The sequence below is a fragment of the Microcaecilia unicolor genome, chromosome 11, assembly GCF_901765095.1.
Source record: "Microcaecilia unicolor chromosome 11, aMicUni1.1, whole genome shotgun sequence".
Classification (NCBI taxonomy): Eukaryota; Metazoa; Chordata; class Amphibia; order Gymnophiona; family Siphonopidae; genus Microcaecilia; species Microcaecilia unicolor.
In genome coordinates, this window is record NC_044041.1 from 80,552,424 (window position 1) to 80,578,081 (window position 25,658).

The 25,658-nt window shown below is 43.6% G+C and overlaps 1 protein-coding gene and 1 long non-coding RNA gene across 6 annotated transcripts in view; one reads left to right on the forward strand and one right to left on the reverse strand.

The window, feature by feature from the left end:
- Nucleotides 1-1,838: 1,838 nt before the first annotated feature.
- LOC115479422 lies at nt 1,839-10,134 on the reverse strand. Its single transcript, XR_003943691.1, has 3 exons — nt 10,049-10,134; nt 8,761-8,883; nt 1,839-1,926 (listed from the first exon to the last, which is right to left on the reverse strand). It is a non-coding gene; the product is annotated as an uncharacterized LOC115479422 (long non-coding RNA).
- NFIC (nuclear factor I C) overlaps nt 10,116-25,658 on the forward strand; it is a 284,683-nt gene continuing 269,140 nt past the window's right edge. For 3 of the 5 annotated variants that reach the window (XM_030217300.1, XM_030217302.1, XM_030217303.1), the window contains exon 1: nt 13,858-14,223. Coding sequence is in view for 2 of the 5 variants with exons in the window: in XM_030217303.1 (XP_030073163.1) it covers nt 14,191-14,223 (33 nt within the window). In the remaining 3 variants the exon portion in view is untranslated. Of the gene's footprint in view, nt 10,199-13,857; nt 14,224-25,658 lie in introns of those variants that run through there. The other 2 variants (XM_030217304.1, XM_030217301.1) reach the window with 2 other exon arrangements.

Consider the following 25,658-nt stretch of genomic DNA (forward strand, 5'->3'; position numbering starts at 1 on the left):
GCACACATCTGTAAAGGCAGTCTGTTTCTGGTAAGAACTCATCAGTCAGTGTGGATGGCCAGACTGGATAGGCCATATGGTCTTTATCTGCTGTCATTTTCTCTGTTTCTGTTAAGCCTTTAACACAAAGAGGCAATTGCCCCTGGGTTTAAATCACCTGAGGCTTTTTAGTGAGGGCATGATAAAGGTAACCACTAATTCCAGCCCAAATTGGCATACACACGTTCAAACACAATGGCAGTCTGCAGTGAACAGCCCAGAGAGTGTGTTTTAATTCTGTCAGCAACAGATGGTGGTTAAAAAGTTTACAGTTGAAGTATAACCTTTTGGGTGGAACCTTGTAATTACAGACAGACAAGTTACATAGAATCCTATTTGTTAGCATCTAGCCACAGGTGTGGTTCTAGTGGTTAACCCAGAAATCTACAGGCCTGTGGAGGCTCCTGAGTTAAAATTCTGCCTCCCATTGACTCTTTGTGAAACTGGGCAACTCATCTGATCTTCCCCCAGCCTCCCCTGTGCACATCTACAATTGGATATAAGCGCTTTTGCGGTTTTCTTTGAATTGAATTTAAGTGCAGCCTGTGCCAGGACAAAGCTGATAGGTTTTGAAGATGTAAAAAAATACAGGACTGCCAAAGGTCCCTTGTTTTCAGGCAATGTGGCTTTCCTGTTTTATTCTTAGGTGTCCTCCGTTCCTTTTCTTCTCATGCTCATGAAGCAGTAAATCCTAGTCACATCACATACAGCAGTAGTTCCCAAACCTGGTCCTAGAGGTACCCCAACTGGTCAGGTTTTCAGGATATCCACAATGAATATTCATGAGAGAGATTTGCATGAGTTGGAGGGCAGTGCATGTAAATCTCTCTCATGCATAGGAGCTGACTCTGTGGGTGCTTGAGCACCCCAATATTGAGTGCACCCCCAATATTGAGAAAATTCCTTGTATGTGTCGAGGGAGGGGTTATTTCCACTGGGCTTAGCATCCCCAATCATTTTGAAAAGTTGGCTCCTATGCTCTCATGAATATTCATTGTGGATATCCTGAAACCCTGACTGGCTGGGGTGCCTCCGAACCACTGACATACACTATTTATTTATTTAGATTTTGCTCACACCTTTTTCAGTAGTAGCTCAAGGTGAGTTACATTCAGGTGCTCTGGATATTTCTTTGTCCCAGGAGGGCTCACAATCTAAGTTTTGTACCTGAGGCAATGGAGGGTTAAGTGACTTGCCAAGATCACAAGGAGCAGCAGTGGGATTTGAGCCGGCCACCTCTGGATTGCAAGACCAGTGCTTTAACCACTAGGCCACTCCTTGTGGTCTCTGTAATGTCACTGTCCAATTTTTTTCTCCTTAAAAAAAAAAACTATCCTACAAATTATGCACCAAAATAAAACATCTAGTAGACATAGCTGGCTGCAGGCTCATTCCAGCATTACTGGGAACCCCCCCCCCCCCTGCCCGCCCGCCGCCTTGGATGCATCATTGCAAGTCGTCCCTTTAGACTTGCTTCACAAACTCACTAGAAATCTGTGAAAAGGCTGCATTCATCCCGATTGGGGGGAGGGGGGAGGAGGGAATCCCAGTTTGTTTATTTCTCTCTTTCAGTCAAATTGTCAAAGACAAAAATAAAACAAAAACAAAATAAAAAAAAAAACCAGGAGCTGTGCATTTAGTCAGTCTGGCAACAGCATTAATGTTCTTTCCACGTTCGGCATCTGTGCAAGTAGAGAACTGTGAGGCATATTTTCAAAGCACTTTGGGAGGCTAAGTTCCATAGGTTTCTATGGAACTTTGGGAGGCTAAGTGCTTTGAAAATATGCCTCAACGTGTTCCAAGTAGAGCTGTTCTGGCCAAGCTCAGAGAAGTTCATCTTCTCTCTTCTGGATGTTTGCCGGTGATCACAGGTTTACCGGGCATTGCCTTGCAGAGTAATGAAAGAAAAGGAAGGGGGGGGGGGGGGAATTAAGATTAAAATAATAAAAATCTTTAATAACATTCTAAGATCCAGAATGGTTTCCTTAGGATTAAACAAAAAGGCCTTATACCACTTTCTGTTTTTAAACCTGGCTTGTGTCGTTTGGCATGCATATATGGAAATTCTTTCAAAAAGAAAGGAAAATGGTAATACACATCTGACAGTGGGGTTTGTGTGGTCTGGAAAACTCCTGCACTTCAACATCTTGTTTGGTCCTTTATTTAAAAGCTATCATAACCTGTAAATTCTCCAGGCCTTTGCGGTAAGAACAGAGGCAAAGTAGATTATACCAAAAGTAGAATAAATCCTTAAATGGACTTTGCTATATTTGCATAACTTTGCAACGACCATGTAAGGTGTGCCAAAGGTCTCTGACAGTGGCCAATCTGAGTCACCTGGAAATACCTGGCAGGTCACAATGACCCTTTCTCCTTGTTGCTCACTAACAGGGATAAACATTGGCTTTCCTAAGTCCACCTCATTGTTTATGGATTTTTCCTCCAGGAACTCCTCCAAACCCCTTTTAAACACAACTATCCTAGATGACTTGACCACATCCTCTGCAAACAAATTTCACGGCCTGATTGCTGGCGGAAAAATACTTTTTCCAATTTGTTTCAGATCTGCTACCTGTTTGTTTCCCAGATTCATCCTAGAACTCTTTGAAAGGGGAAATAAGATTCCTTGTTAACTTCTTCCACCCCATTCATTATTTTATAAACCTCTCCTCTGTCATCCCGCTTTCAAGTTGAAGAGCCCAGCCTATTTGGCTTTTTTTCATAAGGAAGTTCCATTCCCTCGATTGTTTTTGTTTCCTTTCTCTGAACCTTTTCCAGTTCTGCTACAATTACTTTGAAATGGGGCAACCAGGACTGCACACAGTACTCCAGGCTGAGTCTCATCATGGATCAGTACAGAAGCATTATGAAATTCTTTTTGTATTCTCTGTTCCATACATAGCGAATACAAGTAATGAGCAGACAGAGACTTAGGGCCTTTTTTTACTAAGGCACACTATCAGATTTAGCGTGCACTAAAAATTAGCATGCGCTAAACACTAAGGGCCCCTTTTACCAAGCTGCAGCAAAAGGGGGCTAGCGCTGGCATTGGCGCGTGTTTTACACACGCGCCGAGGCCCCCTTTTACCGCAGCTGGTAAAAGGGAAGTCTCGCTTTCCTACAGGAAATGGCCAGGTGACAAGAAAAGCACTTGCTGTATGGCCATTTTGGATAAGGACTCCCGCATTAAGCCGGTGGTAACCGGGCAGCGCTTGGCACTGCCCAATTACCACCGGGTACACTCTGGCACTACAAAAATAAATACAATTTTGTAGCGCCAAAAATGATGGTGTGCTTGGGGTGGGAAGTACCGCCGGGCTGCTGCGGTAACCTGGTGGTACTTCCTGTATAGTGAGCGGTAAGCCCACACTAAAAGTGGCCTCAGCACACAGGGAAGACCTGCATTGGGGATAGCGCAGGCCACGTTTTAGCGTGGCTTGGTAATAAGGCCTCTTAATTTCCTGTCTTTGTTAATGGTCATTGTATCATGATGTTCTCAACAAGATCAGGTAGCAGGTAGCAATACTGTATAGGGAGGTTTTCTGCCCTTGTGGGCTGTATAGTCATGCTCCTAACTTTAAGAGTTATGGACTAGATTCTATATATCATGCCTAAAAAATTGGCGCCAAAACAAAATACCCCTAGGTGTATTCTATAAAGTATGCCTAAATTTAGGTGTACTTTATAGAATAAGCCTAAATGTCTGCGTGGTTTATAGAATACACTGAGCGACTAAATTTAGTCGCAGGCAATTACGCTAAGTAAAACTTGGTATAAATGCTGTTACCTAAATTACACGCAGACCAGGTGTATTCTATAACAATGCACATAGATTTTAGAAATGCCCATGACCCACCCATTCCATGCCCCCTTTTCAACTATATTTACATGCATCATGTTATAGAATACACTTAGACTGTTCTGTGCATAAATTCTAATTAATGCCGAATTAGAGTCAATAATTGCTTGTTAATTGACAATTATCGGCACTGATTGGCTTGTTAAGTAATTAAGTTGCAAGCACAAATCCAGAATACGACTGGATTTGCGTGTGCAACTTAGGTTGCACTAATAGAATGCAGAGGTAAACTGCTAAATGGGCCTCTTTGAAAATGTACTAGAGCTCAGTGTCTAACATGTATACTCAAACCGGTCAATATTCAAAGTGATTTAACTGGTCAGAAAAACCTTCTGCCTGGTTAAAATCACTTGTGCCTGCCTAACCGCTGATATTGAACAGCAATAAGCATTTAACCACAAAGTACAGCTGGATGTCCGCACTAACTGCCCCTGCACTGTCCAGTACTCACTAGTACCATAAGGCTGCCACTAGAGGTCATGGTAGCTATTTTGAGACCAGAGCTGTGACAGGCAGGAGCAAGTGGCCATCGCTTCTGCCCGTGGGCCCCCCCTGACCACTAGAGTTATCCAAGGAAGGCCGGGGGGGGGGGCCTTTGGGAAGAATGGGAGGGGCCTCATTGAGTGCTTCCTGTCTTCAAGGATGGAAGGGAGGGAGAATCTGGATCACAGGGGAATGACGGGGACCTGGAAGTCTCTTGCATTTCTTTATGCGAGTCCCAATTGAATATTGGGACCTGCATAATACCCAATGGCCAGCACATGGCCCAGCATTGAATATCCGGGCCTAATTCTGCCTGTGGCGTCAGCCTTTTTAAAAAACACTGACCACTGCTGGCTAAATATTGACTGGAAAATTTCACTACACTCCTACATTTAAGAGCATAAAAAATTGGGTGGCAACAGGGACAGATTTAGGATGGAGGAGAAGCTTAGTACTGATTTTCAGCACTAGGCTCATAAATGAACGGCAGGCCTAAATTTATAAGCATTCCTTTTTAAGCTTCTAAATTAAGATGAATTTTCAGCTGGGAACTTAAGCTCCTAAGCTTACTTTTCTTTGTAAATATCGGGCCCTGTAAAATTGTTTTCCTGCTAATTAAGGATTCTTTGAGGATGCAAAAACCATTTGTATTTATTGGTGTATTTGCACCATAGGTACAGTTGCATGGCACCTTTTCTGGTGGAATTACATGTGTAGGTTTGTATCACTTAAGCATCGTCATTACCACAAAAAAAAAAAAGGCACAAAAACTGAGTGAAAGATATGAGATAAGCCAGGGAAGGGGCAAAAGAGTAGTAAATGTTTTTTTTTAGTTTAAACAGCAAAAAACTAGTTAAAATGTTTTTGTATCAGTCATCAGAGGTGTTCTGTTGATGTTTATCAGTTAAAAACCTAAAATGAGAAGCCCTATGTAAAGGTTCCCACACATCCTCTGTTCACAGCTCTGAAGCTATGCTCGCATGCCAGACAAAAGTAATAGTCCAGCTTTTTTGGTATGAAGAACCTTAGAACTAAATAGTTTGCTACATAGCATCATGTGCCTATAGATCAGAATCCTTGCTGCCAGTTGTATACAGCGCACTGAAATCTAAGCATATTCTATAACAACACGTGTAACTTAATTGGCTTAACAAGCTAATCAGCGCTGATAACAGCACTTAACAAGCAATAATGAGCACTAATTGGCAATAATTAGAATTTACACGCACAGCTCGCTAAGCGTGTTCTGTAATAAACTGCACCTAAATTCTACTGCGCACAGTTCAGAAGGGGTGTGGTTTTAGGCAGGGAAATGGGTATTTTATGGACGTTCCAAAATTTACACATTAAGTTATAGAATATGGCCCAGTGCGTACAAATCTACGTGCAGGGATTTACACGTTTTTGTTGGCATAAATGGAGGCGCATAGTTTTAGGCACTGGGATATCAACTAAACGTATTCTATATACTGCGACTAAATCTAGGTGCTGCTTATAGAATACACTTAGGCGGAAATGTTTACCGTGCAGATTTTTTAGGCGCCTTATATAGAATCTGGCCCTTGATGCACAATTATGACATCAAGGACACTAACCAAGTAGTAAGGGAGCTTTGTTGGTTCTTGATAACATCACTGACGTTTCTGCTGAGGGGGCTGAATGTAGACCCTGTACACCACAGAGGTCTCCAAATCTGGTTTACCAGGATGGCAATCCACTGCAGCTTTCAAGATTTTTGCACCGAATATGTATGAGATCATAGGAAGCAGAATAGGGTGGACCACTGAGGCCATAGCCTGACCAATATTTTGCCCAACACAGCATCAGCAACTACAGTACAGTAGAGAGCTTGGGGGTGGGACCAGAGTTTGATTTGTTTGGTTCCTCCAATCAACAAGGTGTCCAGTGCTCCTGCATGTGATGTTTACATAGAGTGGAGGTAAGATATGGAAAGAAATATTAAACATCTCATACATATTTATTATGGAAATCCTGAACACTAGACAGGTTAATGGCCCTTGAGGACTGGATTTTAGGACCTCTTGTTCCTTCTTTTAAAAATATGGATATTATCTCCTGGTAGCTGACCTTTGGCTTAATCTTGCTACTTTTTGGGATTCCACCAGGTACTTATGACCTGGATTGGCCACTGTTGGAAGCAGGATACTGGGCTAGATGGACCTTCAATCTGACCTAGTATGTTCTTATGCCTGCCTTACATTGCAAGCAGTCTGTAGCAGTGGTGCATGTATCGATATGTGTAACAAAGTACATGCATCACACATAAAACACACATCCATGCAAGCAGACCAAATATTTATCATAAGGCAAGGCTTCCCAAATATATCTTAGTCCTCCACCCCATAGCACATGTGTATAATCATCTATAACACAATGAATATGTATGAACTTATTTACATATTTATTTTTTATTGGGATTTATTAACCACTGTTATGAAGTGATTCAGCCAAGACGGTGTACAGCAGGTACAGTTTAATATAAAACTTACAATTTTGTTAACAGCATAACAATAGTAAAATGACCAAGTATAAATACAATGAATGAAGTAAATTTGAAAACAGCAAATTGAAACTGAATACCATGAAACAGTATAAAAAATATACACATTTAACAGCACTGAAATTCAAATACCAGAGATATAATACAATGTTAGCAGAATAAGGAGGCAAGCGAAGCGAATGCAGAGCAGCCGGACATAACATGGCAGCTGCCGCATGCTCGCTCCCTGGTCCGAATTGCCCCCTGCTTCCGGCTTCCCCGCCATCCCAGGTGACGTAGCGGGTGACCCGCTGTGTCATTGGTGGAGAGGCCGGAAGGGGGCGGGGTCACAGCGGGTGGGCAGCAGACACAGGAGAAAAGGCTGCCGAGCGGGTCTGAGCGGTCTTTTTGAAGCGGGCGGTACACGAGTAACTGGTCTAAGTTACAGTGGGTGTAGCAAGCTAGTCCAGGTGCAGAATAAGTGTATAGTCAGTCATTCTATGTAAAGACTTGGGAGAAGAGCCAGGCTTTCACCTGCTTCCTGAAGTAGGGGTAGTCTTGAGTTATACACATCCCTTCTGGGAGTAAATTCCAGAGCGTGGGGCAGGGGCGTAGCTACGTGGGGCCACAGGGGCATGGGCCCCCACAGATTAAGCCCTGGCCCCCTCTACATTTGACCCCCCCCCGGCCGCCCCCCCCACCGCCGCCACCACCGCTGCATCAGATACCTTGTTTGCTGGCGGGGGTCCCCAACCCCCGCCAGCCAAAGAGGCTTCAGCACTGGTCGACTCTGGCGCCTTCGTCGTATGATAATCTGTTTCTGACGCCTTACGTCCTGCACAGGGCTACATACAGGACGTGCACGGTGCAGGACGTCAGGAGTTCGAAACAGATCATCACACAGTGAAGGCCCCAGAATCGACCGGCGCTGAAGAAGACTCTTCAGCTGGCAGGGGTTGGGGACCCCTACCAGCAAACAAGGTACCTGGCGGTGACAGAAGAGAGTTTTTGCGATGGCGGTGGGGGGGCTTGCGGTTGCAGTGGTGGGGGGGGGGGGTCAGCGGCGGAGGGAGGCGGCTAAACAGTGCCCCCCACCTCGGGCTCTGGTCCCCCCTCCCGCTGAGATCTGGCTTCGCTCCTGGCATGGGGGCCACTCCTGAGAAGGCTCGCTGGTGGGTATCACATCGTACAATTTCTTTTGATGAAGGTACATATAGTGATGATCCTTGAGAGAACCTTAGAGGTCTCAAAGGTGTGTAAAGGGCTAACTTATTGAAAGTCAAACATACCCCCTGTTTAATAAGCTGCACTAGAGGCTGCCCTGCGGCAATGCTGGCACAGCCCATTCAAAGTGAATGGATTGTGTCGGCATTAGCGCAGCAGCCGCTAATACGGCTTAGTAAACAGGGGGGACAGAGTTTTAAATTTAGCCCTGTAAGGTAGTAGTAGCCAGTGTAGTTTTTGCAGAAAGGGGGTGTGGTCACGCCACTCGCAGCCTTCTATCAGTCATGCTACAGCATTCTGAATTAGTTGGTTGAAGCTGATGCAAACTCTTTTTGCTTTGACCAGTGTACAAGGCATTTCATTAGTCTAGTCGTGATATTCTCGTGGCATGGATCACTGTGCTCAGTGGGGCTGCAGTATCTGCAAATTTATCCCATGCATATTCCTTGTGGACATTCCGAAAACCTGACTGTGGTCACAAGAAGGGTGAGAGGTCTTGATTTACGCTAGTCCTTGGTGTGTTCTCTTAGGCTTTCCTAGCTGATGTCATGATCATTGTAGCTGTCTTGGTTGTATCATGTCCAGGTAAATGAAATTGTCTTTTCAGCCATGAAAAACGTCACAGCACGATGGTTGAAACATTGTTTTCACTTACATGTATGTGGCATGACTGGACAGCTGCAATGACCATAATCCTCAATGGTCAACAGAAGCAGTTGACCTCTCTCCTATTGTTACATTCTGGTTTTGGCCATAATTTGTTCTGATGCCAGAAAGTCTGAAACAGCAAAATAAAAAAAAATTAATAATAATAATAAAAAGGCCATCCATCAGTTCTTGTGCAGAATGGCAGACACAGGTAAGGATGTACCATGTTAAAAGCATGGATGGAAAGAATAGGATCGTGAGGGTCTTTTGGCCTGGTGGGAACTGCTAAGAGCTGCACCACAGGCCCAACTGGCCCCTGTAGGATATAGTCAGGTCTTCCACCAGGGTCCTGTCTCAACAGTGTCGTGTAAAATCTACAGAACCGTCCCTCCCCCTCCTCTTTCCCAACCAGTATTTCCCTGCACCTAAAGCAACCTTCTGTACTTGTAGGCATCGATTAGACGCTATTACATTTACAGCACAATCTAAACCCCTCCTGTAAAGTTAAAAAAAAGCAGACCATTCACAGACTTTAACGAGGCCACCCCCTCCGTTCCTCTTGTACCCCGAATTGCCACTTGCAGTGCAGAGGATCTTCCTGGGTGAAGAAGCAGCTCCAACGGCATCGGGTTCACGGCTAAGAAGAAAGGGGAGGAGGAAGAGGAGGAGACTGCTGAGAAGGGGGAGGTCAAATGAGGGGGGAAGGGAGGGAGTCCTGCCTGCCAAGTAGAACGCTGCTGGTGGTGTATCCTAGTTGCTTTTTTTTTAGAGGGGGTGAAGAGACAGTTGTGATGTTTTAATTTTCATATCTGTATATTTGTGTGTTTATATCCAACTGTTCCTCGCTCTCTTTTTACTGTATTTGCAAAAAAAAAAAAAATAATAATAATCCCAACATACCCAACAACCTTGCAGCACTGAGCAACAGCCACCAGAGCTAGAAAGAGGAGGACAAAATATATACAATGAGCCCTGTTTCCAGTGTTCATGGGGGGGGGGGGGGGGGGGAGGGGGTAAAGATGCACCAAGTGGCACCCAGCTGCAGGACCCGTCTCCTCGCTAAATATTCCGATTGCTCGTAGTCAGCGTAGAGTGTTCCGGCTTCTCCGAATAGCAGGCATGCATCACATCCTCCGAACCGATTGCCCCTGCGTGCCCGTCTGCCATCGGCATCCTGTCTTTGAGGAAATGGCACGAAAGATGCGCTACCGGCCTTTCTCCTTCTAAAACAACCCCCCCTTAAAAAAAATCACAAAAGGGAAAGAAGTAAAGGCAGACAGACAGGTGGACTTTACCGTTATTAAAGGTCGGTGCAGGAAGCAGCATCCAGAATGACCTGACCAAACTGGAGCTTACTGGGGGGAGGTTTCTTGTCCCGTTTTGAATATTTTTCTTTCTTTGGTCAACAACTTTTCTGAAATCTGGTGCATCTGACTTGGGCCATGGTAGGTTCTGGTACCACTTTCAGTTTTACATTAAGGTTGCTTTGGTGGTGGTGATGGTGGTGGTGGTTGTTTTCTGTTTGCAGGCTAAGATTTGCTTGTGTAGTTGCTTGCTCTCTTGCCCAGGAAGTAAAGTTGGGTTTCTTTTCTAGTCGTTGTTCCGTAAAAGCGATTATTTGCTGCTGGGGTAGAGGGGACACGGGAGGAAAAAGGATGTTAGGAGATGGGTTCTTGTCGTTGCTTGGGGTGGGAGGTCGTTGCTGTTTATTTTGAAGGCGATAATATATGGGGCCAGGGGGGGGGGGGGGAGAAGGATAGTGCTGGCATTTCAGTGCTTTCAGGCTGAGTTAAGTTTCATGTCAGAGACAGGGAGGCGGCTGCGGGAAGAAGGCGTGACATAAGGTTAATGCCCTCTACGTCTTTCGGGGAGGGCTGCCCCTACTCCCCCCCCCCCCTTTCACCATCGCCAGCAGCGCTTCTCCACCTTGCTCTGGCGGGTAGGAAGAAAACAGCAGGAGAGATCAGGGCCAACCCCGGCCCTGCTATGCGAGCGCCGGAGGTAGCGGAAAATGGCCGCTAAGGAGAGGGCGGAGAGGAAGGCGATCTGCACCGACTTGAACTTGAGAGCGATGCCGTGGGGAACTCAGGGCTCCCCGCTGTCACTGCCCGGCTTTCAGGCCCGCAGGCAGACTTTCTGCAGCTGCGCCTGTGCACCACAGGCAAGTAATGCAGCAAAAGCCGAGTCCTAAGGTGAACCTTCTCCCCCCCCCCCCCCCCCCCCCATCCTTGCCTGCAAACCCAGACACATGTACGGATAACAGAAAGATCTGTAGAACACATGCATTACCTTACACACCATTGGCTTCCAAAAGGAAGACCTTTCAAAGCCCCACACGTTTAATACTGAAGAATAGTTGGCATTTTTTTTGTTTTGTTTTCCTATACGTCTATCCTTTAATTACGAACAAAAAGACGAGAAGGGGGTTGGTTCCGTGCCCTCCCTAGTAGTTTTTCTACCTTTGGCAAAGCGGTTCGTCCTAGGACCTTTCACTTAAAAAAAAAAAAGCCTACACAAATTGACCTTTTCCAAAGTGGTGGGATTTTTTCCCCCAGTTCTTTCAAATCAAAGTGGCAGAGAGAAGCACCGTATAATTCAGTTTTTAAAGTATATACTGTGAAAGGGACTGATCAGTCCGAAGTGAAATGAGACGCGTTTACTTTCTCGACCTTGACCTTCGAATAAAATGAACATACGGTTAACAGTATATAGTTGGCCTGGCCTTCCAGTTTGGTCCATACACCCTGCTGGGCCTTAACATTGTTAACTACCCCCACCCCTAAAATAAAGTGCCTCGGCTAACATGGACTCCAGTCTCCAACCTATGTGAGTGCTAAGCCCGCCTCATTTTAACCAGGAAAAATAAATTTCACATTTTCAAGAAAAAGTTTCAAATGGAAACGCCAAAGCGCCAGCTTATTGCAAATTAAATATAAATATTAAATTACAGATAGAAAGGGAAGGGTTGGGTTTTTGTTTGTAGCCAATGGGATACTTTTAGCGTGTAAAATGAAAGACTAAAATAGTAACTATTTTTATTTTAATATTTCCAATAGATTGCAGTTTGCAGGATATATTTTATAAAAGCTGTTTACTTGGTTTCACCCTCATTATTTAGTAGTGATTATTGAGAGTTTTAGGAGCACTTTTAAAAAAGGATATCTTATTCTCCTAATTTTATTTTTAAACATTATTGTCAGGACAGAGGCTTATTGTTTGAGATACTGTTGTTATTATTATTTTTATTATTAGGATGTCAAACACCCTAGTGAGGCTTCATGGCCCATCTCAAGTTCACTCATGAGCAGCGATTCTCTTTGCCTTTCTGTCTCCGCTTAGAATAAAAGCTGTTTGTATGTTCACTTTGCTTTCGCAAGTGGAAACGTGCGGTTTCCAGTTTTGCTTGGTACCTCACTGTCATTCGGATTTGCTTTGAAGTGGTGGCTTGATTCTTCACCTTCACCCCAAAGGGTAATAATTCCTGACAAGAGCCAGGTTTTACTTTGCAATTCACATTTGATGAGGAGCATAAAAATATAAAGGGCTTTTCTTTTCCACCTGCATTTCGGGCAAATATTGGAATCGTTATTTTCTGTAGGAAAGAAGAGGCCGTTGGACGGCTGCATGTGATTCACCAGTGTAATTACATTTACAACGCATCAAAAAGTTTAACCCAGAGGCTTCAGTGGGAAAGATACTTTTGTTTAAGGGCGTTCTAATGGAGAGTGCTGAGCTATCTGCAGTGTCAGCAGGTTTGAGCTTTTTAAAATGGGTATTCGGACGGTGCGGAAAAGAGCACATACTATTCCGGCTTTTTGGTATTGTGTCGAATTAAGCGTGTAGGTTACAAATAAATGAAATATATGATGATATGTACTAGTGGCTATAAATCAATGACTGGAGCAAATACACAGTTGTATAATGTCAAATTAAAACCTATGTGTAAGAAAATCACGTTTGAGCAGCCCCCCCCCCCCCCCCAATGAGATTTAAGGTAAAACAGGTGTATAACTTATTTGCTGTTGATGATATATCTGTATAGCTTGTCCTCTGTCTGCTGCGCTGGTGTGTCTTGGTTATACTTGCATGAAGGGCCTGGGATAAATAGTTTGGGGTTTGTTTAATTTTTGTTTGTATATATATTTTTTGTTTATATATATATAGAGAGAGATATAAAGTATCTTTTAAAAATTACTTATGCATATATATAAATGTATTAATTGTATTTTATAATGTTGCCAAATGCGGACAACTCTAAGTATGATGCACAATCTCCCACCATCCCTGCCTTATGGCATCCTAGGTGGGGGTGAGGGAAGAGGGGAGCGCACTGGCATAGCAGGGACCCAGGAAGGCTGTACTAAAAACAGTACCCATGAATAATAGCAAGAGGTTTGCATTAGTGATGACGTTAAATATATAGAGAAGGAGAATCCGAATGGCCCTGATAAATGATTATGATAGGAATAGTATAACTGAACTTACCTCCCTCCAGCCTTCTGACCCGAGTCATCTCATGAATCTGGTGCAGTTAGAAGACTTGATTTTTATACAGTGTGTAACTATGCTTCATGTGATCTTTATTACATTTTAAAATGGGGAGATGGTATCATATTTTTGTTGTGTCGTTTCCCCCTTTGTTCCCCCTCCCCCTTATGTTGCTCTCCCTTCCTTCCGCTCCCCTTTTTGGCACTTTTAGTTATCTATGTTTTTCAGCTTACTTATTCTAAACGCTTCCTTTAGACCCCCCCTCACCAAACACCATAAACCCCTGTAGCCATAGGCGCCAACAATTGCAAAATGATTGAGGGTGACAAACAATACAGATTACCCCTCCCTGGACACAGTGAGGGAGCTTGCTCAATATTGGGGGGCTCAGCATCCACTGTGCCCACAAAGCTGGCTCCAGTACGTGTTGCCCCTCTCTCTCGCCCAGTGTAGCGGCCGCCCCAGTACGATCCTGGCCCTTTAAATGGGATGTCATATTTTATTTTTCGAGGGACGGGCTTGATCTGTCGCGTCACTTTCATTCCCTCCCTCCCTCCTTCCTTTTTTTTTTTTTTTAATTTTTTCATTCTTTCCCTTTCTCTGCCCATTTCCCAAATGGAGCACACTTTCCCAACTTCCCCGGCTCGTTTTTATCTGCTGAGATCCTTCTGGGTGTGTTTGTAGGGGAAGGTTAATATTATATATTTTATTTTTGGTTACTGGTTTGCTTTTCTTTTCCCGAGGTCTTTTTATTTTTTTAAAGAAAAGAAAAAAAAATCAACAACAAAATAAGCCTCGAAAATCCTCAAAGAAAAGTTGAATGTTTGTACTTATCGGTTCTCTGGTCTCTGGGATCCGTCATCTGGAGAGGGAGAGGGAAGTCGCCGGTGCAGTCGCTGAAATGAGTCAGTAACTTTCATCTCTGGAGTTTGCCAGCTCTCTCAAAACCATGATGTACTCCTCTCCTCTCTGCCTGACCCAGGTACTGTGCCACTCCGTTGCTTCCTTGTGCTGCCCTCCAGGTTGGCGAGGGATCGTTTCTGCTTCGCCCCACCCCCATCACCCCCGATTACTTTGACTTTATAAACAATGCAAGTACAGTATTATTATTATTGTTGTTATTATTTTACAGTTGCAAGAAAAGGGCGGGAGCCACTTATTCTGCATAAGACTGTTACAGGGTAGGGCTGCTGGTGAGGGTGGAGAAATTTATTAAATTGGGTAATTATTGTTATGTAGTGGCATTGTGTTTGTTTTTGATATATAAGAAATCAACAGCTGCGAAACTTGGGGGAGGTGTTGCATTATAGAACAAGAGGCTCCTTTTTGCTGGGGGGGGGGGGGCTTCGGTTTTTTTTTTCTTGATGTCCAGAAATGCTATTAAAATCAGTAAGAAGGCCAAGTGGAAGAGGAGGGCTTGGTTTTCTGCTGTCTGGCACAGGGGTTGGAGCAGTGCTACAGTTCATGTGGATGGCAAACAGCACTTTATCTAATATAAGATCTCCATGTGCCCTTTTGTAGACGTGCCAGTGGGACAAGTTGTCATAGGTAGCAAGTTTGTAGGAGACCTACTGCTGCATGACTTTTCAATTGTAATCTCTCTCTCCTTTTATCTATTTATATCTATATATCCACACACATTTTTAAGGTAGGTTGAGGTTCAATTTGTTTTGCCTCTTTTTTTTTTAATTTTACTTTGTGAGTAAAGTTTTGATCATATAGGCCTAAAAGTCATTCCCACCTCAATTCCACTCTAATAGTCTTGTCTGCGTCATGATAGCCCATCGCCAGCAGTGCTCTGGATCTTTTGGGGGAGTTTTAAAAAACTCTTCTTGGTTATTGGGCACAGTATTGAATGTTAAGGGCTTAATGTAGCCAGAAAGGGGTTTTATTTCTTCTGTCTTCAGCTTTGATCAGCGCTCCAGGAGCTGGAATTGAGTTTTAGTGTTCTTTATATTCCGCCATTAATTTCGTGGCAAGCAGTGATTCCTCTCCATGTTGGGCAATATCTATTAACTCCTTCGATACCAGTACAAAGGGTCACCAAAAGCCTCATAGTTGAAATGATGTTTAGTTTCAAATGGTTTGGCAGGCAGCAGCCTAAATGACAATTATAGGGTACTTTTTCCTTACCTCCCCCCCCCCCCCGACTCAGATACCTCATAATGCTTGTTTCTGCCAGGGTGGTAAAATTTGCCATGCTCGGACATCTGTGAGCAATTGCTGTTGAGTTGTCCCTTGCTCTCTCTCTCTGTCCCCCCCCCCAAGTTTAATTACAGTTTAGTGCCTGCACCATATCCCTGAAAGAGAGAGTGTTCTACTGATTACATTTTGGCTCTTTTTCTGGTTATCTGCCACTCTTTTGTGCCACAGAAATTTACTGAACTGCCCCCTCCGTTGTATGCACAACAGATGCCAGTTGTGCTGTGTGCTTCTTGGACTTGCTCACTCCCTCACTGTTTGGACTTTTGATAATAGTCCAGGGGTCAGGTTACCTGAATTCGTGGCAAATATGGTTGCTCACTCCATACAGCTGGTGTCACAAGTTTGTTTTTTTGGCCATTTTCTAAAATCCTCTCCTTGCATTTCCCCCAACTCACTCTTACACCTCTTTTCCTTTTATTAAATTGTATATTTAAAAAAATCTTAATTTGAATGGACATTTGCCACATGTTAGCAATGAGGTTTAGGAATAGAACGTGGCAGCGATTCATGCTGACACTCCAAATGCATCCTCTCAGAGAAGATAGGTAGAGAAGCAACATTAAAAAAAATCCCACCAATTTATTTTGTTTTCATTTTGTTAAGAAGATGCTCCCATGGGCAAGGTATCACCCCAGTTTTAAAGAATTCATTCTCTCTTTGTCAGGGAGGGTTGGGGGGTAGGTTTTAGTTGTACATTCCTACGTATTCAGTGATTTAACTATTTGTGGAGTGGAAACAGTTTTTGCAATGCCATGTGGACCCCAAAGTTGAAAATAAACAAACTGCAGATATGTTATCCTAGTTACTATTTTTATAGTTGTGGATCATGCCCATGGATAACAAACAATTTTTGTATCTGTACAATGAGTGAGAGCACCATGGTGACTGTGGCACTGTAGTTTTTTAAATTTTTTTTCAATTTATTTCCTTGTTGAGTGGGTCTGGGCTGAGGGAAGCAGGTGGTTCCATTTCATGAGGTGGGGGGGGGGGGGGAGGAGAATGATAATTTACTGTTTATAGAGTGCAGATAGGCTACATGGAGCTTCCTCGCCCTGCTCTGTGTCTATGAACCCTTCCAGTTACATACATTTATTTTGCCAGGTGAGGATAGTGTTGAGATCAGCCTTCTTGGCCTGCCCAAGGGACCACAGGGCAGATTTTGTAACAAACAGTTTCACTGGTGCCTGAGATCTATGAAGTGCAACACATTCAAAGGTGAAATTCAGGGGAGAGCTCTATTTGAGATGCCCATGAAAATACCAGACCGCTGTTCGTGCACTGTGCTAGTACCTAAATTGTATACCCAGATCTAATGGTCTAGCATGGATCAGAGCTTTCTTAGTCACACCTCAGCCCAGCTGAATTAAATTCCTAGGTGACATGGGACATGATGGGTAGGCAGATTCAAGTCGGTCCTTCGAAGGGGCTGCAGCCAAATTTGATTTTCTGCTTATACACAGGGACTATGTCTTGAGTTCTGTTTTCTATATATTTTGATTGAACAAACAGTACCCTGGAAACCAGACTGGCTTGTGGCCCTCGAGGGCCAGATTCACATATACATCCCTACTAAACTTCCTTATAGGGACAAAATATAACCATGAAGCATGTGGCAGGGAAGCTGTTTGCCTTCTGATGCCAGAGCCACCCTCTGACGTGGCTTGACAACATTGCCAGTTGGTCAGTAGGCCTGAGCTTCATGACCTGCTCTCTGATTAAACCCAAGGGCCCCAAGAGCACCACAAGCAGGAGGGCAGCGACACCTGGAAGGGGATTGCTTTTCTCAGAAAATACATATTGATACTTCTTCTTGCCCTGTATGTGTGCCAGACAGACTTTGTATTCTCTTCCCGGTGGAACTTCTGCTTTATCTTTCTGTGCAGAATCCCGACATATTTAAGTAATAAGCAAATGATAGATTTTATGTTTTTGCTCCTAGGGAATATGGAAAAGAAGAATTAGCAAGACATATATTTGCCTAAAAATACAAAACTGAGAGAAGATACATAATGGAAAATCGTTTATAAAAGACTTTTTAAAATGTTTTTTCCCCCGCCTCCTCTGGTAGTGTTTTTGAAAAGTAATACATTCCACTATCAGAGCCCAACTGTTTTGCAGACAGGTTTTCTAGTTGGTCGCTGATGCTGCAGCTACTTTCTGGTTGGTTGCCAAAGCTGTAGCTGTTCTTCTCTTATTGGTCATTTTCCTCTTGGCCGTGCTTAGATTGGTAGTTGCTCTGTAATTTAAACTACAGCTGGAAGCCATAGAAGCAATTTTTTCCACCTCCAAAATAAACTGCATAGCACAATACACATCTGGCAGAATTTGAGCTTTCTGAAGATATGTTTGTGAATGTGTGGGCTGTTGCTTTTAAGGGAAGATGAACTTTATGGTGAACTTTATGTATATAGAAAAGATCCTACCAAACTGTCTAGATCTGGAGCTACTTGAATTTTTAATTCATTTAGGGGCCCTTTTACAAAGCTGTGGGAGGGCTAATGCACGGGTAGAGTGCTCCAAATCAGCATTACCGCTGGGGTAGCGCATATGCCTGGAAGTAATTCTGAGTCTGCTGCACGCTGGAGCCCGTGGTAGAAAATATTTGTCTATTTTCTACCGCGGGAGCGTTCCTGGCGGTAATCGGCAGTGCGGCCATATTGGCACACGCTGCATGGTTACCATGTGGGTAGCATGTGAACCCTTACCACTAAGTCAATGGCTGGCAGCAAGGGCTCAGGCTGTAAATAGGCACGTGCTAATTTTAATTTTTGTGTACGCCCATTTCCCGGCCCATTAGAAAATGTCGTTTTTCCCTGCCGCGTTAAAAAAATGGCCCAGCGCGCCCCCAAAAGACGCACCCACACTACCGTAGGCCACTTTTAACCGCAGCTTTGTAAAAGGACCCCTTAGGATTTTTTTTTGCAATGTGTGTGTGTGATTTATACAATTTATTTCTTTGTTATTATTTATGATCTATTTTGAAAGAAAAATGAGCAAGCACATAGATCAGTAATTCCCAAACCTGGTCCTGGAGGCACCCCAGCCAGTCAGGTTTTCAGGATATCCTCAATGAATATCCATGAGAGATATTTGCATGCACTGTCTCCACTCGATGCAAATCTCTCTCTCATGAATATTCATTGTGAATATTTTAAAACCTGACTGTCTGGGGTGCCTCCAGGACCAGGTTTGAGAACCACCGACATAGGTAAAATAGGTATGATAACAAGAAATGCAGCAACTTCACGGACCCTTCTACTAAAATGTGTTAAATTTGAGATGTAGGGGCCCTTTTACTAAGCCGCATAAGCGTCTATTCGAGCCCAACGCGTGCCAAAATAGAGTTACCGCCCGACTACCGCGTGGCTTTTGTGGTAATTTCATTTTTGGTGCACGTCCGATAAACATGTCTGAAAAATATGTTTTCTTTTCAGGCACACGTAACGTACGTGTGCCAAGTGGCATTTGGCACATATAGGTCATTACCACCCGGTTACTGCGTGAGTCTTTACCACTAGGTCAATGGCTGGCGGTAAGGTCTCAGACCCAAAATGGACACGCAGCAATTTTGATTTTGCTGTGGCAAAAATTTTAAAAGACCTTTTTATAGGTGCACTAAAAAATGGGTCGGCGCGAAAGACTTGTTTCCTCCTATAGTAAAAGCTTATTACATCACAGGAATAAAATTACCATCTGCAGAACCTGTTCCTGATCAAAATTTAACTGAATTCTTAGAAACCTCGTTGGAGGTAATTACAGAACATACAACTCTTTTGGTTACTTTCGTCTTCGAGACTGATAGGAATAACATACTTAGGCTTTATTTCAGACATATTTCCAAGCAATTTTTTGGATCAAGGATACAGGTTTTTCCTGACTTGAGTAAATCTACACAGAGAAGGAGGAAATAATTTCTCGGGTTAAAGCCACGGACTTTAGCATTGGGAGGAACTTTTACCTTAAAATTCTCATGTAGATGTTTAATTTCTTTGAATTCAATTAACTATGTATTCTTTGATCCAGCTAAGTTGCAACAATTTATTATTGCTAAAGAAAGTGGTGGTGTTGAACTGACCTCGACAGCCCCTGCAGGTAGCTGAAACCGCTGGTTTGGAAATGTGCTCTCTCCTCTCTTTGAGTCAATTGACAGGATAATTTTTTTTTCCTTCTTTGTTCTTAATTTCCTTATGTCTTGATGTTAGTGTGGACTAAGTTTAAAGGCAATTTTCCTATGTTTTTATTTATTAGGAAAAGAATATTTTCCTTAATGTATTTTTTCCCTTTTTTTCCTGGCATTTATATTATGTAAATGTATAACTGAAAACTAATAAAAATTGAATAATAAAAAAAAAATGGATCGGCGCGCACTCAAAACCTGCGCCTACACTACCACAAGTCATTTTTCAGCGCATCTTTGTAAAAGGACCCCGTAATGCACTATAAGACAGGATTTTAACATCCGGCAAGCCCAAAACTAGCACTGCTTCAAAAGGGAGTGTTCCCACTATTTTGTATCACAGGTCATACATTAATTTTTGGTTAAAAGTGCTGTACCTGCTCCCGGTTAATGCAGAAGCACTTACCGCCTTCTCTTTAGGAGGTGGTAAACGATCCCACGTTAATTCTGTGTTAGGAAGCGGTAAGTTTAGCAAATTAGTGCCTTCCACGCCCACTCTCCACCCATGCCACGCTCCTGACGTTTTTGTGAATTTAGATTAAGGGGTCCTTTTACTAAGGTGCGCTGAAAAATGGCCTATGGTAGTGTAGATGCGCATTTTGGGCGGGTGCAGAATTATTTTTCAGCGCACCTACAAAAAATGGCCTCTTTTTGCCGAAAATGGGCATGCGGCAAAATGAAAATTATCACATGTCCACTTTGAGTCTGAGACCTTACCGCCAGCCATTGACCTAGCGGTAAAGAATCCAGGCAGTAATGACCTACGCGTGTCAAATGCCACTTGGCGCACATCCATTACGAGCACCCGAAAGTAAAAAATATTTTTTTTGGACGCATGCCAAAAATGAAATGACTGCAAGAGCCATGCGGTAGTCAGGCGGTATCTCCATGTTGGCTTGCGTTGGGCGCACAGAAACGTACGCGGCTTAGTAAAAGGGCCCCTAAGTAAGGTGCAATTTAATGCGCAGTAGCAGGCAACCTACTGCAAATCCCCTGAACACGGCCATGTGGCAGGGCCGCCGGGAGACTGGGCCAGGCCCGGGACAAGGCCGCCCCTGGGGCCCCCCCACCTGAGGTCGCCGGGCCCCCCCTCCACCCGCCACCGCCACCCCCAGGCCCTCTGCACTGACCTTAAGAGCCTCACCTTTGAAAGCGCAGCAACAAGCAGCGGCAGACCACTCCTTCACAGAAGTTACGCCAAGCGAGGGCGGGACACGGAAGAAAGGAGTGGTCTGCCACTGCTTGCTGCACTTTCGAAGGTGAGGCGCTTAAGTTCAATGCCAGGGAGTGACGGCGGGCAGGCTGGACTGTGGCGGCGGCGGCGGGTCCCCCCCGGAGGCCTGGGCCCGGGGAATTTTGTCCCCCCTGTCCCCCCCTCTCGGCGGCCCTGCAGTGTGGTAGTCTGTTCCCGCATGTGAACTGCAGTTTAAGTGCTTTTCGTAGAAGGCCCCTAAATAGATTAAGGGCCCTGTTTACGAAGCCACGCAAGCGTTTTTAGCGCATGCAAAAATGCTAGAGTCACCCATATGTTCCTACGGGCAACTTAGCGTTTAGCGCATGTTAATCGTTAGCGCGCACTAAAAACGCTAACGTGCCCTTAGCGTTGCTTAGTAAACTGGGCCCTAAGTATGCCTGTAATGACAGGGAGCATCCAAGCAGTTGGGCTTTGCAGACAGAACATAGAATAAATAACCGACAGATGTAGATAATGGTGTATGGCAATAGATAATATATACGATAATGATTATGCATGGGATGAACATTACAGGTAACGCAAACTTTAAGGAGGTGAGTATATGCACTTACAAGAGGTGGTCAATAAAGTTAGTGAAATTTTATTGTTTTGAAGCTATAATTAAGATTACCATAAATGTATTGACTGCCATTTGTATATATGTGTATGTATATGCGTATACATAAAATAATTTAGGGGTATGTTTATTAAGGTGTGTGAGTGTTTCTAATGCGCCTGTAGAATTACGACGCGTTAAATGCTAATGCACCTATACATTTCTATGGGCACGTTAGTGTTTAATGTGCATACATCATTTATGCGTGTTAAAAATACTGAAGTGCCCATAGTTTTGCTTAGTAAACCTAGCCCATAGTGACGTAGTAGATGACGGCAGATAAATACCTGTATGGTCTATCCAGTCTGCCCTACAAGATAAACTTGTAGCACAGAGTGTAGAAGTCTGTCCAGCACTGGCCTTGTTCTCCAACTACTGTAGTTGTCATCGAAGCCCCACTCCAGCCCATTCAAATCTGTCCAACAAAGATAAGGGCACAAACCGAGAAGTCTGCCCAACACAGGCCTATATGTCCGGCGAAGATCAGGTCATAGACATAGAAGTCTGCCCAGCACTGGCCTTGTTCTCCAGCTACTGAAGCTGAATCTGTCCAGCCTTGATCAGGATGCAGACTGTTGAAGTCTGCTTTCCAGTTTCTGGAGTTGCCATCTAGTCACTGCTAAGCTTATTTGTTTCCATGCCTTCTATATAGGATTCCTTTGTGTTTATCCCAATCATTTTTGAATTCCGTTACCGTTTTTATCTCCGCCACCTCTCACTGGAGGGCATTCCAGGTATCTACCACCCTGTGCATGAAAAAGTACTTCCTTACATTATTCCTGAGTCGCCTCACCCTATGCTTGGAATAAACTTCCTGAGCCCTTACGCCAAGCCCCCTCCCTACCCATCTTCAAATCCTTGCTCAAAGCCCACCTCTTCAATGTTGCTTTCGGCACCTAACCTTTATACCTTTCAGGAAATCTAGACTGCCCCTATTTGACTGACTGTACATTTGTCCTTTAGATTGTAAGCTCCTTTGAGCAAGGACTGTCCTTCTATGTTAAATTGTACAGCGCTGCGTAACCCTAGTAGCACTTTAGAAATATCAAGTAGTAGTAGTAGTATTCCAGAGTTGGCTTCTCTGCAACCTCAATTCATGTCTTCTAGTTCTAACACCTGGAAAAGGTGTGTTTGTAGATTAATACCTTTCAAATATTTGAATGTCTTCATCATGTCACCCCTGTCTCTCCTTTCCTCCAGAGTGTACATGTTCAGGTCCTCAAGTCTCTCCTCATACTTCTTTTAACGCAAATCCCATACCATTTTTGTCGTTTTTCTCCAAACTACTTCAATTTTTTACGTCCTTAGCAAGATACGGCCTCAAAAGCTGACACAATACTCCAAGTGGGGCCTCACCAATGATTTGTACAGGGGCATCAACACTTCCTTTCTTTTGCTGGACCCCTGTCTATGCAGCCTAGCGTCCTTCTGTCCGTGGCCACCACCTTGTCTTTTGGATTTTTGAACCCCAAGTGCATCACTCTACACTTCTTGATATTAAATTTTAACTGCCAGACCTTTGACCATTTTTCTATTTTTTGGAGATCTCTTTTCATGGTTTCTATTTCCTCCAGGGTATCCACTCTACTGGCTACCTTGGTATCATCCGCAAAAAGGCAAATTTTTTTCTTCTGAACCTTCAGCAATGTCTCACACAAATATATTAAACAGAATTGGCTCCAGTACCAACTCCTGAGGCACTACATTATTCACCTTCCTTTCCTCTGAGCGTATTCCATTTACCACCATCCTGTGTTGCCTGTCTGTCAACCAGTTTCCAATCCAGTTCACCACTTTAGGTCCTAAGTTCAGCCTTTTCATCTTATTAATGAGTCTTCTGTGAGAAACCATATCAAAGGCTTTGCTGAAATCCAAGTATATTACATCTAGTGCATGTCCTTTATCCAGTTCTTTAGTCATCCAGTCAAAGAAATCAGATTTGTTTAGCAGGATTTTCTTTTGGTAAAAGCCATGTTGCTTCGGACCCTGCAACCTGTTGGCTTTGGAAAGGTTAACGATCTTTTCCTTCAACATCAACTCTTATTATTTTTCCTACTACTGACATGAGGCTTACCGGCCTCTAGTTTCTCACTTTTTCTCTGTCTCCATTTTTGTGAAGAGGGACCTCTCCTGTCTCTAAACATCTATTAAATAAATCCTTATGAGGTCCCGCCAGAACTTCTCTGAGCTCCCTCAATATCCTAGGACGTATCCCATCCGGCCCCATAGCTTTGTCTATTTTCAGATTTTCAGGTGTTTATTTATTTAGATTTTGCTCACACCTTTATAAACGCTTTCTTCCATGAACGGTGTAATATCCACTCCATTCCCAGATATACCCTTGGGAGCTGACCGTGTTCCTTCTGCAGGAGTTTCTTCTGTGAACACGGAAGAGAAGTAATTTAGCACATTTGCTTTATCCTCATCACTCTCCACATAGCAGTTCTCAGCATATTTCAGTCTTACAATTCCATTCCTAGCTTTTCTCCTTTCCCCAATATATCTGAAAAAGGTCTTGTCACCTCGCTTTACATCTTTAGCTATTTTTTCTTCCGCCTGTGCTTTCGCTGGCCGTATTTCCCTCTTCGCTTCTTTGAGTTTAATCTGGTAATCTTTTCCATGCTCCTCTTATTTTGTTCTTCTGTGTTTCTTGAACACAGCCTCTTTTGCCCTTATTTTTTTGGCCACTTGTTTGGAGAACCATATAGACTCCCTGCGTCTCTTGTTTTTGTTTACTTTCCTTGTACAAAGATCTGTTGCTATTAGAGCTGCATTTCTGAAGTAGGCTTGTAAAAACTGTAAGGCAGTTTATAGCTATTCTGCAAGCTGTTTTAGAGTCTTTAATATGGAATTTGTCAATTTGTATTTTGTATTTATTATCCTTTCATTAGTTTATTCTTTAATTTATTTAGGGCTGCATTTTTATTAAAATATGTAATTGCAAACGCGTAATTCAAGTTGTATATTTATTTTTGTTCCCAGTGTAAGCTCCTTTTGACTCTGGACAATGGAGGGTTAAGGGGGTCTTTTACTAAGCGGTGGGCTTACTGCTCGCTAAACCGGATGTACTGCTGGGTTACCGCAGCAGCCCGGCGGTAGTTCCCACCCCCAGCACGCGCCATTTCTGGTGCTACAAAAATATTTTTATTTTTATACCGCCGGTGTTTACCTAGCAGTAATCGGGCAGTGCCGTGCACTGCCCAGTTACCGCCGGGTTAGCACAGGAGCCCGTACTACCACCTCAGTGCTCCCCCTCCCGAAGTGGCCGCGAGGCAAGTGCTTCACTTGCCACACAGCCATTTCTTTTAAAAAGAAAACAGCCTTTTACCCACTGTGTGCGTGTCAAAACACCTTTTGCCACAGCTTAGTTAAAGGACCCCTAAGTGACTTGGCCAGAATCACAAGGAGCTGCAGGGGGGAAAAAATAACATACTGTTAATTGCATGATTAAAATTTTCATTGAAAAGCAGCCCTAGTTGATGTATTTATATATATATGGAGGGCAGACTTATACGGTCTGTGCCAGAGCCAGTGATGGGAGGCGGGACTGGTGGTTGGGATGCGGGAAATACTGCTGGGCAGACTTGTACGGTCTGTGCCCTGAAAAAGGCAGGTACAAATCAAGGTAAGGTATACACATATGAGTTTATCTTGTTGGGCAGACTGGATGGACCATGCAGGTCTTTTTCTGCCGTCATCTACTATGTTACTATATATATATATATATATATATATATTTGTTTTTTCTTTTGGCAAGGGAGCTAAATAACCCCATTTATCTAGCCTTCAACTCTTTCAAACCATGGCAGCATGACTTTTTTTGACAAAGCACTTTATTGATTTTTATATAATTCAACAATACAATTTTAACAGATAAACAAAAAAATGGCATTAGCATCCTTATTGCATTCAGCGTGTTAATAAATTCAGTATGACTGTCAGGCGGCAATTGTATCTCGCCTGGGCTGAAGGAGCTACTTTGGCTCCCAGTTGAGAGCAGAGTGAAATTCTCACCTGTACTCTTCAAAACCCTAAATCAAATGGACCTGATATATTTAGCAGATCTGCTCTTCTTTTACTACCACAAGAAGTTTCAGATCTTTTCAGTTCGCCCTATTGGCAGCGCTGTCCATAACAAAAGATACACTGACAGGAACTAGGCAGAAAGCCTGTTCTGTTCATGCT